The 14034-nt window shown below is 36.2% G+C and overlaps 1 protein-coding gene across 1 annotated transcript; it reads right to left on the bottom strand.

Annotated features, from left to right (window-relative positions):
- Positions 1–1607: 1607 nt before the first annotated feature.
- tmem161a (transmembrane protein 161A) lies at positions 1608–11163 on the bottom strand. Its single transcript, XM_079426137.1, has 12 exons — positions 10955–11163; positions 9488–9591; positions 9323–9406; positions 9148–9245; positions 8919–9075; positions 8604–8755; positions 8414–8474; positions 8180–8323; positions 7954–8067; positions 5747–5921; positions 5544–5640; positions 1608–2551 (listed from the first exon to the last, which is right to left on the bottom strand). Exons 1-12 carry the CDS (start codon positions 10955–10957, stop codon positions 2256–2258), a joined length of 1485 nt encoding a protein of 494 aa, XP_079282263.1. The 5' UTR covers positions 10958–11163; the 3' UTR covers positions 1608–2255.
- Positions 11164–14034: the final 2871 nt, after the last annotated feature.

Genomic DNA, 14034 nt, shown 5'->3' with positions numbered 1-14034 from the left:
TGTGGTCCAGGGTCCATGGTTTTGTGGTCCATTCCTTTTAGCATAATGTCCTCAATAGTTTGACATATAATAACAATAAATGAACATCATCTCCACAATGCTGAAGCTCTTTAAAGTTTACAGAATGAGTGTTCACGCATCAGATATTCTAGCAGATCTTGTGTCTGTCCTGTTACTCTACTGATTATAATCATCATATGATAATACAAACACTTCCGCTATATCTGCACACAATTATATTCAAATCCCATTTCTCAGACACCCATCCACACCATCTCGAACCCCTTGAGCTATTAAAAAACAGAAAATTGGCTGGAATTACCCATCTCTTCAGCTCGTCAGCACACCCTACCATACCACGGTTGAAAAGAGGGCTACAGAGGTCACGTCTGGGCAGGTCTCGGGGGGGCAATGGGGCGAGTCTGCGGGGCACGTCTGAATGGTCCTCGGTCCAGTCCCTATAACAACAGTCGGGTCTCAGACTGGGCCTCCTGACAGATGCACATAATTAATGTGATTATATAGATATGTCAACCCCGTCACCCTCCACTTCATTAAGCCAGACACGGCCTCCAGATGTGTCATCAGCCAGCCCGACGTGGCAAAAAATATCAGAGTTATTGGGTGATGAGACGTTATTGGGACAGCACCGGTTTGGTGGTGAGACAGAGGATGTAGACACAAATGCACCAGGCGACTAATGAATATATACCTACAATACCTCAAATATCCCCCCAATAACAATATACATTAGTATGTAAGGAAATTACAGTCTAAAATGGTTTATATAATGGTTTATATATGCACACACACACAACCAAGTTTTGTTCAATTTTCATTAGATGTACCATAATAAAATAAAGAAGACATGTCTTTCCATATGGCTATATAAATGACTTGAACCAGTCATATTCCTGCATACTAGCTAATAAACTAGTCAGCCATATGACCATCTGACCCTTTGAATGGGACGTTGTCTGTTCTGACTGTGGAAGTCACATTTTATTAGTCATTAATCATGTCATCTTTCAGACACAACACTAAAAGCTTGAGCAAAGCAATGGAGGAATATGGGTTTTGATGTTAGCAGGAGAAATGCACATTAGGTATTTATTTGTCATTGACAGTTGCCTTTTATTCATTGACATATATAAATACATAAATTCAATTGTTTAGAAAATGGAATGCAAAAAATTTAATTGTTTTGCATTCATAACATTTTGCAAGTCAGTTAAATATCATGCACGGATTTTTTCATTTTACCAACAATTCACTAGTTTTTAAGAAATATTTTAGGTATTAACACTGCAAAAATAATTAGTAGTGATAGACAAATATGTATCAACTATGCTAATTAAACCAGCAATATTTGGCCATTTTGAAATTAACAGGATCGTGTAATAATTTGGAATGCACATATTCAATTTAAAAATATTTTTATTTTTTAGTATAGTTATTGTTCAGTAAAATATTTAAATATATATATAAAAAAATATATAAAATATTTTCGAGTAACAATTGTAATTTTGTGTGCATCTTATTTACTATAAATAAAATAAACAATGGAAAATGGTATCATGGAAAAACACCACAGTCTTAAATTTTTTAAATGATCAGTTTATTGTTTTGAATCAAATTAAAGCTGGCTGACATTAGAAAATGAATAAATAAATTGTTTCTGGGTTAAATTATTAGCTTAAGAGCCTACCATCTTAAATTATATGAATCCCTGATGACTTCTATGATCCTATGACTGAAGACAGTAGTTCAATAACAGGCAAGCAAATAAAAAAAAAATATATGAAAATTTAATTTTTGACCAACCAAGTCCATGAACTACAGCGCTGAACTGTACTATATGTGAACGATATTGTGCTGGTGGAAGAAACACTATTACAGACCACATCCCTGAGTTACCAGGCCCTTACAATGAAATGATCACCACAACTGGGGACGCGTGACGTGACTGAAAAGGTAAACAAAAACAAAAATGGTGTTTTGATGAGCTTATTGATGATCTGATGAAAACCAAAACAGCTTATGCATAGTTAACTAGCATCTTCGCTTTGATTGTTCCAAACAAAAGTTTTCACTAGGTACCGGCAAAATACAATGGGTTTAGATGAGTGTTTGTTCCAAAGAGCCAGCCTTCATCTTGTTGGCGCGTCTTATGTGTTTGCATGACTGTTCGTGTTGATGTTGTGTTTCCTCGAAGAACTGGATTCAGCACAAAGAGCTTTACTTCAGGGCACTTTTCAGTTATGCATCAGATACTGGTGGAAGTAGATGCCGAACAGGCTGCTAATGAGTTGACAGGCCGCGACCCACCACGTGAGAAAGGCGAAGATGCCCCTGAAGAAAATGGGAGTGAGGACCCCACGTAAGGCAGCGAACAGCTCGGTCAGGTGGGCTACGGTGGCCTGGATGTCCTCCTCCATGTCTTCTATATCCTCGTCGTCTTCCAGTCTGGGGGCGGGTGGAGGGGCGGTGGGAAGTATAGGAGCAGGGGTTACACCCGGAGTCTCTGCTACAAGGCCCCATGAAAAGTCACCTGATGGGTACATTGTAATTTTTAAAAATATATTATTGTTGTTGTTATTATTTTAAAATATTTTTTCACTTTTTTGTAATTTTTACTTGATTTTCTTTATTTTAAAACATTAAAAGCCTTTTAAAAATGGTTTAATAATAATAATAATATATTAAATAATTTCATTCATTTTAATCATTAATCATTTTAGTAATTAATTTTAACTAAATGTTAAAAATATTTAGAAAAAATATAAAATGAAAGTAAATATTTATTAAAAACACATTATGAAATATTGTCAATAATTAAAACAATAATTTACACTAGTGCTGTCAAAAGATTAATCGCAATTTATCGCATCCAAAGTAAAAGTTTGTTTTTATAATGTGTGTGTGTGGTGTGTATATATATATATAATATTCACACATTTATTCATGTAATTGATATTATATATAAATATATTTAATATTATAAACAACATTTCACTTAAATATACATCTCAAACGCATGTGTGTGCATTTATATATAAAGTGTATTATATATACATAATATACACAGTACACACATATACAGGTGCATCTCAATAAATTAGAATGTCGTGGAAAAGTTCATTTATTTCAGTAATTCAACTCAAATTGTGAAACTCGTGTATTAAATAAATTCAATGCACACAGACTGAAGTAATTTAAGTCTTTGTTTCTTTTATTTGTGATGATTTAGGCTCACATTTAACAAAAACCCATCAATTCACTATCTCAACAAATTAGAATACTTCATAAGACCAATAAAAAAAATCATTTTTAGTGAATTGTTGGCCTTCTGGAAAGTATGTTCATTTACTGTATATGTACTCAATACTTGGTAGGGGCTCCTTTTGCTTTAATTACTGCCTCAATTCGGCGTGGCATGGAGGTGATCAGTTTGTGGCACTGCTCAGGTGGTATGGAAGCCCAGGTTGCTTTGATAGCGGTCTTCAGGTCATCTGCATTGTTGGGTCTGGTGTCTCTCATCTTCCTCTTGACAATACCCCATAGATTCTCTATGGGGTTCAGGTCAGGCGAGTTTGCTGGCCAATCAAGCACAGTAACACCATGTTCATTGAACCAGCTTTTGGTACCTTTGGCAGTGTGTGTAGGTGCCAAGTCTTGCTGGAAAATGAAATCAGCATCTCCATAAAGCTTGTCAGTAGAAGGAAGCATGAAGTGCTCTAAAAGTTCCTGGCAGATGGCTGCGTTGACTGTGGACTTCAGAAAACACAATGGACCAACATCAGCAGATGACATGGCAGCCCAAATCATCACTGACTGTGGAAACTTCACACTGGACTTCAAGCAACATGGATTCTGTGCCTCTCCACTCTTCCTCCAGACTCTGGGACCTTGATTTCCAAATTAAATTCAAAATTTACTTTCATCTGAAAATAGGACTTTGGACTAGGGCTGTGCAATTAAATCGAATTCGATTATCATGCGCATCTGGTCAGTAAAGCCGGTTCAGCGATTGGCAGTTAATCGCCATCACTTGCTTTCAAATGGAGCCGGAATTACTACACAGAACCGTAGTTCACTGACAAGATAGGCAATACCGCGTTCATAATCGCAGACGAAATTGCCTAGCTTGTCAGTGAACTACGGTTCTGTGTAGTAATTCCGGCTCCATTTGAAAGCAGGTGATGGCGATTAACTACTAATCAAGAAACCGGTTTTACTGACTAGATGCGCATGATAATCGAATTCGATTAATTGCACAGCCCTACTTTGGACCACTGAGCAACAGTCCAGTTCTTTTTCTCCACAGCCCAGGTAAGACGCTTCTGACGTTGTCTCTGGTTCAGAAGTGGCTTGGTAGCCCTTTTCCTGAAGACGTCTGAGCGTGGTGACTCTTGATGCACTGGCTCCAGCATCAGTCCACTCCTTGTGAAGCTCTCAGAATCGGCTTTGCTTGACAGTATTCTCAAGCTTGCAGTCATCCCTGTTGCTTGTGCACCTTTTCCTACCCAAATTCTTCCTTCCAGTCAACTTTGCATTTAATATGCTTTGATACAGAACTCTGTGAACAGCCACACCTTTCAGTAATGACCCTCTGTGACTTACCCTCTTTGTGGAGGGCATCAATGTTCGTCTTCTGGACCATTGCCAAGTCAGCAGTCTTCTCCATTATTGTGGTTTCAAAGAACAAGAGATACCCAGCATTTATACTGTATGGATGGTCATTAATTGAAACTCAAATGTAAATATTATAATATTTTGAGAGACTGATTTTTGACTTTCATCAGCTGTAAGCTCCAATCATGAAAATTAAAACAAAAAAACTTTTGAAATGTTTTACTTTACATGCAACGAATCTAAAATATATGAAAGTTTCACTTTTTGAAATAACTTACAAGAAAAAATGAACTTTCACGACATTCTAATTTATTGAGATGCACCTGTATATTAAGTAACCCAAAACTTGTTTTGGATTCGATTAATTGTTTGACAGCACTAATTTATACTAAAATTAATAAATGTTTTGTAGTACATGTATAGAAATAAATAACTGTATTAAAATGTACATATAAACTGTTACTTGACAGTCACCTGATGGGTACATTGTATTTTTTTTTTGTAATCCCCCCCACACTTTTTTGTATTTTGATACATTTTTAAAACTTTTTTTTTTATTATAATTTTAAAATATTAAATAATCTTTTAAAAATTATTGGACATTAAAACAAATCAAAAGTATAATGATAATATATAATAAGAAATGACAAATTTAATTAAGATTCGTTAATTTTAATCATTCATAATTTTATTCATTAATCATTCATTTTAACTAAATGTTAAAAATATTTAGAAAAATAAAATAAAATAAATATAAAGGTAAATACAAAACATTCTGAAATAATCACCAATAATTAAAACAAATGTTTTCTAGTACATATATAGAAATAAATAATATTATTACAATTTTTATGTCAAATTTACATATAAACTGTTATCTAATAGTTAGTAAAAGTGTAGTGACCCACCTAAAGATTTGAGTGTCAAAGTTGAGAAAAGCACAAGCAGAATGGGTATAAGATACTGAAGGGTGACCACAGTCAAGTAGCAGAAAACTCGTGTCACCTGCATAAAGGAGTTTAAAAACATTACATCATTGTATTTGTTACATTATTAAAGTGAATTTGTTGTAAACCGTAACACTGCACTTTGTGTCGCATTTCAGCCCCACCTTCCTCTGGATGTCAATGGCAGCGATACGCCCCGCCTCTTTCCTCATTTGCTCCACCCACTTCTGTGCCAGATTGAGATAGGCCTGCAGGTGATAGCGGGTGAGCAATAGCCGCAAAACACACAGCACCACGATCGTCCAAAGACGCACAGAGTTAAAGGCAGAACTAGAAAGTCTGGAAAAAGAGAAAGAAGTTATAAACAAATATTAAAATTTAAAATAAATTATATAAACAAAAATACAATCTAAAAATAATATAATTAAAAAAAATAATAATAATAATTATATATATATACACATATACATACATACATACATACATACACATATACACAGGTGCTGGTCATAAAATTTAAAATTTAGAATATCATGAAAAAGTTGATTTATTTCAGTAATACCATTCAAAAAGTGAAACTTGTATATTAGATTCATTCATTACACACAGACTGATATATTTCAAATGTTTATTTCCTTTAATGTTGATGATTATAACTGACAACTAATGAAAGTCCCAAATTCAGTATCTTATTCTAAAATTAGAATATCAATTAAGACCAATGCAAAAAAAAAAGATTTTTAGAAATATTGGCCAACTGAAAAGTATGAACATGAAAAGTATGAGCATGTACAGCACTCAATATTTAGTTGGGGCTCCTTTGGCCTGGATTACTGCAGCAATGCGGCGTGGCATGGAGTCGATCAGTCTGTGGCACTGCTCAGGTGTTATGAGAGCCCATGTTGCTCTGATAGTGGCCTTCAGCTCTTCTGAATTGTTGGGTCTGACGTAATGCATCTTCCTCTTCACAATACCCCATAGGTTTTCTATGGGGTTAAGGTCAGGCGAGTTTGCTGGCCAATCAAGAACAGGGATACCATGGTCCTTAAACCAGGTACTGGTAGCTTTGGCAGTGTGTGCAGGTGCCAAGTCCTGTTGGAAAATGAAATCTGCAGCTCCATGAAGTTGGTCAGCAGCAGGAAGCATGAAGTGCTCTAAAACTTCCTGGTATAGCTGTGTTGACCTTGGACCTCAGAAAACACAATGGACCAACACCAGCAGATGACATGGCACCCCAAACCATCAATGACTGTAGAAACTTTACACTGGACCTCAAGCAACGTGGATTATGTGCCTCTCCTCTCATCCTCCAGACTCTGGGACCTTGATTTCCAAAGGAAAAGCAAAATTTACTTTCATCAGAGAACATAACTTTGGACCACTCAGCAGCAGTCCAGTCAAGACGCTTCTGACGCTGTCTCTTGTTCAAGAGTGGCTTGACACAAGGAATGCGACAGCTGAAGCCCATGTCTTGCATACGTCTGTGCGTGGTGGTTCTTGAAGCACTGACTCCAGCTGCAGTCCACTCTTTGTGAATCTCCCCCACATTTTTGAATGGGTTTTGTTTCACAATCCTCTCCAGGGTGCGGTTATCCCTATTGCTTGTACACTCTTTTCTACCACATCTTGTCCTTCCCTTCGCCTCTCTATTAATGTGCTTGGACACAGAGCTCTGTGAACAGCCAGCCTCTTTAGCAATGACCTTTTGTGTCTTGCCCTCCTTGTGCAAGGTGTCGATGGTCGTCTTTTGGACAACTGTCAAGTCAGCAGTCTTCCCCATGATTGTGTAGCTTACAGAACTAGACTGAGAGACCATTTAAAGGCTTTTGCAGGTGTTTTGAGTTAATTAGCTGATTAGAGTGTGGCACCAGGTGTCTTCAATATTGAACATTTTCACAATATTCTAATTTTCTGGAATATTGAATTTGGGACTTTCATTAGTTGTCAGTTATAATCGTCAAAATTAAAGGAAATAAACATTTGAAATATATCAGTCTGTGTGTAATGAATTAATCTAATATACAAGTTTCACTTTTTGAATGGTATTACTGAAATAAATCAACTTTTTCATGATATTCTAATTTTATGACCAGCACCTGTATGTATGTATGTATGTATGTATGTATGTGTGTGTGTGTGTGTGTGTGTGTGTGTGTGTGTGTGTGTATGTATATATATATATATATATATATATATATATATATATATATACACATATATATATATATATATATATATATATATATATATATATATATATATATATATATATATACACACACACACACACACACATATATACATATATACGTATGTGTGTGTGTATATATATGCCAAAAAGCATTCAAATATGCAGATCAATTCAACTTACAAGGTAACTGAGGTCTTTCCCATGGGGGCGCTCCCTAGGAAATCTCTAGCAATGGGTTTAATCCACATTACAAGAATAATCAGTGGAGACAGAAAACTCATGTGCAACAGGATCCTAAAAGGCAAAACAAATTGTTGTTACATATCAAATCAAACTCTACATAAATGCAATATTGTCATTTCAGTTTATGTTTAATTCTAATGCAATACAATCTTGAGTGTCCTACTGAATGATTGGACGGTCTGCGTTCATCTGAACAGCATCTAGGTGAGTTTGGGCCAATCGCAGTCCGGGGAAAGCAAGGAGAGCTCCAATAAAGGCACAAATGACAGCCAGCCCCAACTTGACTGATAGTTTGGTGAAGGGAATGCTGTTAAAAAGTTAAAATATTGTGGGTGTTTTGATGATAAAAGAATATATTGCTTGTCAAATGTTGTCTAACCATTGATGTATTACTTACGACCACTCGTAACCTTGCTGTTTGGCAAAAACCTCGAAACTGTCAAATAGACTGGTAAATCCTGCAAAAAAAAAAAGGAAAAGGAACAACTTCACATTTGTTAAGCAATTCAAGCCAAGGTATTAAACATCAAAGCACTGTAGTAAAAATGTTCTTTTGCTTTTAGAATACAGGTCAGATAACCACATACCGGGCTCAAGGCCAAACTCCAGGTAGTCTTCTCTCACTACAAGGACCAGCATCGCAATAAGAAGAGATAAGAAGCCAAAAGCCAGACACACAGAGCGCTCGCCACCCTCCTCAGAGAGAAAGTAGTGGCTCATAAGAAGATACAGCGTCCTCCTGAGAATTTAAGTCAAGGACAACAAGACAAGCCTACAAGAACTTATTTACAGCACACAGTTAACATTGTCACATTTCTTTTTTAGGATGAGGCTAGTCATATCTGAATTTCTCAGATAGCTTCAGATGTGTTAAACCAAAGGACTACAATATTTAAGGATACAAGCAGAAGAAAACAGTCAGCACACACCAGATGGAAGCAATATTGACTTCCTTGCTGGCATCCACTACACTGTAGTAGCCTTCAGTGAAGAGGTAGATCCCTGTGGCATAGACGGCAAAGTCAATCAGCCACTGGTACTCCACGAAGAACCGCAAAACTGTGAGGAGCAGTAAAAATAAGATCAACCAAGAATATTTTTCAAAAAACTGTTTTTGGTGCAAGAACTTACCAAGTGCATCCAAGACATTTACAGGCGCGCTCTCCAGGTGAAGATCAATGTCTTTGGGGACTGTGAGCGGCTTGGATTCTCCATGTCCATTTTGTCTTCTGAAAGCAACAAGGGGTCAAGCATAAGTTGAATTCCCCAACAGAAAAGCAACAGTTGCACTGAATCAAGCTCACACCTGTCTCGCCTGCTGGTCTTAGGAATCTGTTTTCCTGCAAGGGCACACAACTCGCCTTCAGATGGATGTTTGAACCTGAAAAGGCTGAGAAAACCAATATAGGGTATTAGAAAGACCCATGTTTAGTATATTTACACAGACTATCAAAAAGTAGTGCGTGCTTACCTGCCGTTACACAAGAGCCAGCGTGCAAAGGAGAGATGTGGGGCCATTCTTTGCATTATGCTGACTGCCAGCAAGCTCACCACCAACTGAACTCCCATTAGAGCCTTAAATAGACAAACGTATACAGCATGTCTATTAATACAGAAAATTATGTCGATTTTTACCTTTAAAGGTTAAAAACAAACCAAATGCGCTATCATCCCTGCTGAAAAAAACAATAGAACCCTGCCCAAAACACAATAGAAAATGCAATGGATTTAATGGTTATAATGGGAATTGTATTGGGAATTGCATTGGTTTTAATGGGAACTATAATAGTGTCTACTGGTATATAATGGATTCTATTGGTGGGATGTTAAATCCTATTGGAAAAATGCCCAAAACACACTACAAAAAGGAATTTTGTAATGGTTTTACTGGAAAAAGCTAATGGTTTATAATGGTATTTTAATGGAAACCATTGGAATTTCTGTGACGGTTTCTATTGGGCTTCCATTGTTTTTTTTGTTTTTAAGGACTACGGGGCGTTCTGGAGAGTTTAAAGTTAAAATGTGTGCTTATTTTTTGTTTTGTTTGTTAAAGCACTAATATTAGTTATTCCATGTAAACTATATAACTGTCTAAATCATACTTGTATTGGTAGGACTATTGCCAGGCGGATGGACATAAGTTGGATTTTGTTTTCTATGTAAACAGTCCTCTTCCGGTATTCTTGCGCACGTCGAGGGAAAGTGACCGCGTTAGTCGGGATAATTGTACATGAGAGGAGTTGAAAATTAATTGTAAGTTTGCACTGACAAGGTTAGTAAGTGATTTATGGCATTAGTCTAGCTGAAACATCTATCATGTTCAAGTTTCGAGGTTATCTTGCAAATATATTGTTTATTTTAGCGTTTATCCCGGAGACACGCATTGCCCCATAGAGTTCATAGTAAAAGCAATTCAGTAAACGTGACGTTTGTTGCTTTACAAACTAAATATGAGTCATAGGGACGTTTTGTGCTAATAAACAGCATGTCACGGGAGCTTAACTTGTTTTGAACCCAGAAAATACCTTAAGCATTTGTACAGTATTTCACTACCAAAGCTACTTGATTGTAGGCCTGTGCCAGTCACTCAAGATGAGCACTGGAGTCATGCTGTCAAAATGAGCAGGTGGTCCAATTGCAAACCCCAAAGACATGGGGGGGGAGGCATGGGTAGTACGCTAACATGCTACAGCTAACCGCCTAAAAAAACACTAAAAGCTACTATTGAGGTCCAAAACACTGACTGGCATTGCAGTTGCACAGTTTCTCTTACACAAGTAATGTTAAGACAAAGTACTGTGGATCCACAATATTACAAACCAGTCTGCAAGCTATCATTAATGCTAACATGAGATCAACATAGAAGCTACAAACAATAGTCGTGTAAAAAATAAACTTGTCAAGTCCATATAACGGCAAAATAAGTAAACATACTAACCATCTTCGTTTGGTGAATTTAATGAATGAGTTTATGTCCCATGTAGCAGCTCTCGTGGTGACACTTGAGTGTTTGAACAGCTGAAGGAGTATTTTGATGACGTATACCACAATCTCTCGCTCTGATTGGGCCATCTCGAAGCTGCATGAGAGCTGCGATTCTATTGGTCGAACCGACAACGCATCGACAATTTGATTGGCCCTCGTGGTGAAAGTGTGAATGTCGCTAGTTATTCTTCAAGGACAGAAATAAAACTGGGAGGGCCAAATGGAGAAGTTGCAAACTTGCAAACGGCAAACTCAGGCTTTTCTGAACGGTTTGTAGTATGTAATAGTTATCTGGTTACAATGTGGATGGCTATTCAGTGATGACAAAGTCTAAATTAATTCCTAATCTTTTATTTTTATTTTTTTATAGATGTTCATGTATTTTGAGGGATTAGAAAGTTTCCCTCAAATGCGAAAGGTTCTTTTCAACCCAAACTTTACTTTGGTGAATTCATAAACATCCAGTCTATTATTGCCAATATTTGTGACATTTTTGGTGATTTTAACAGCAATATGGTTTGTTGATTATACTAACTGTACCATGGGCCCATAGTTGTTGTTTTTTTGTTTTTGTTTACTACAGCTCTGATGATGTTTGATGTGAACAACTGTTAAGCCTACTCTTGTGGGACTGAATCCTGCTCTCAGCTGTTTTTGAGCCTTCAAAAAAAAAAATTTCTTCCTCTCTAAATGTTACCTACTGTTGCCAAATTGCTAAATCCTATTGATCATAACATGCTGTAAAGTGTACATGTATTTTTAAGGACCCTCTTACTGTCAAGAACCGTGTGGTGTATAGGGTTCTTGAGTTGCTAATGTTTTTTTTGTTTGTTTTTTTTTTGTAGATAAAGTTCTTGATGTTACATTACAAGCTCAGTACTTCAGTACTGCTTTCAAGTAAGCAGTGTAAGCCTAAGCAGATCATTGGTACCAGTGGTCTATCTGATCTGCTAGGTCAGAGGTGTCCAAATAAAGGCCAAAAAGCAAATTAACGGCCAAAAGTGTTGTATTATATCATAATATTTTCACATTTTTATATATATTGATATTGTACATTATTGTATCGCATTATTGTGCCATCCCAAAGACACACAAAAACACTTTCAAGGACTTTTTCATTAACTGTTCCCATCTGGTGGAATGACCTGCCCAATTCAATCCGAGCAGCCGAATGCTTACCCATCTTCAAGAAACGGCTAAAAACTCATCTGTTCCATCTTTACTTGACCCTCTAACTCTAGCACTCTCTATTCTAATTTTATTTTATCTGTCTTTTTATAAAAAAAATAAAATAAATAAATAAATAAAAATTAATAATAATAATATTTATCTGTACTGCGTTAGGCTAATTGAGACTTGTAATAGCACTTGCACGTTGTCGCTCTTTTGTTGGTTTTGATTGCTTCTTATGTCCTCATTTGTATGTCGCTTTGGATAAAAGCGTCTGCTAAATGACTAAATAAATATATATATATATATATTTTTTTTTTTTTTTATTAAATTCACTTCCAGTATATTCTCTAAATTCCAATGCAAGGACACAACAAAAAGTGTTAACTTAAAACACAAAGATGATTTAGAGATGAAGATACGTTCCAATGGCATGTGTTTTATTGCATGATATGGCATGGCAGGCCAAATCGAAGGTCATCATGGGCTAACTTTGGCCTATGCCAACATATGATTGGTTCTAGTAAACAATTCAATTCAAGTTTATTTGTATAGCGCTTTTCACGATACAAATTGTTGCAAAGCAACTTTACAAAACATTTTAAGCTACATTATATTTAGGAGTAGGTTATTAGTGGTGACTATGACAAATGTACAGTAAAAATCATGCAGTTACAAATTATAAACTGCAATGATTATATGTTGCGATTAAACTTATAGCAAAATTTGGTAGTTTTGTATGTTGTTCCAGGATTAGCAACATCTGAGGTCTTCTGGGTGGGTTGGCATAATATCTCCTCATGTGTTCGGTAAGGGCTGGATCCGGATTGAAGCTTGTGAGATTCCTAGTTGCCTCGGGATGCAAGTCCCGTGGCAGAAACAGAGAAGCAAATAGAGACAAAATTGTATAGCTGCTTTTCCAACCAAGCAAAAATGATGTGTTCAACCCAAGCAAAGAATGATAATGTGCTATACTTCAGGTATAGCTGAAGTACAGGGTTATGAGATATATTGTGAATGCATAATAAAATGCATTCCCAAAAGCATTGTTAGCTAACTAGTCACAACAGTTCCATTTAACTCTATTGGTAATGACCATAGTTGCTTTTGGGGAACGCACCCTTGAAGAAGCTATAATAAAACATCAGAACATTCCAAAGAGCCATATAACAACACAAAAACTTTTCTTATCTTCTTTATAAGATTGTTCATTGTTGAATATAATAAGTTTTTTATGTGTAAGAGAGCACATGTAGTTTACATTTTGAGTTTAAATCTTGTACAAAAAATTTGTCCATTTAAAAAGTAGCTTTTTCTCCGTGAAACAAATGCATTAGCTAGGAAACTGGCCAGTGTCTTTGTTGGCAAAAGAAAGCAATCAAACAAACAAAACCAGATTTGTCTAAACTCTAAACCAAATAATATCATCCTGAATAATTACATAGTCATTTGTTTAACTGGAAACAAATGTGATGTCATTAAACTTTGATTAACATGTTTTAATGCTTATTTATATTTTAATTAACTAATGATTTGTTGATGAAATATTAAAAACGCATTTCTGTTCTTACCAACACTTTTAAAATGCATTTTCACATTTTTAAAAAAAGAAGTTCAAACACTCAACGCTTTTAAATGAAGAATCCAACCAGTTGAACTGTTTTCAGCTGATCGCACCCTGTATAGCGCTGCAGACACACATGGCTTTCACGCGACTTGCATGATAATTGGCCACACGCATTGAGAGAGCTGAGATATGCGCTTGAACTTGACCTTCTGAATTGCGAAGCTAAAAGACATGAGTATGCCCCTTGCACTCTTCTTATATCTGCCAATCACTCGTTAAGACTGATGTTCAATGCT

Source organism: Barbus barbus, assembly GCF_936440315.1.
Source record: "Barbus barbus genome assembly, chromosome: 9".
Taxonomy (NCBI): Eukaryota; Metazoa; Chordata; class Actinopteri; order Cypriniformes; family Cyprinidae; genus Barbus; species Barbus barbus.
Note: the sequence above shows the minus strand (reverse complement) of the source record. Positions and strands in the feature narration are given on the sequence as shown.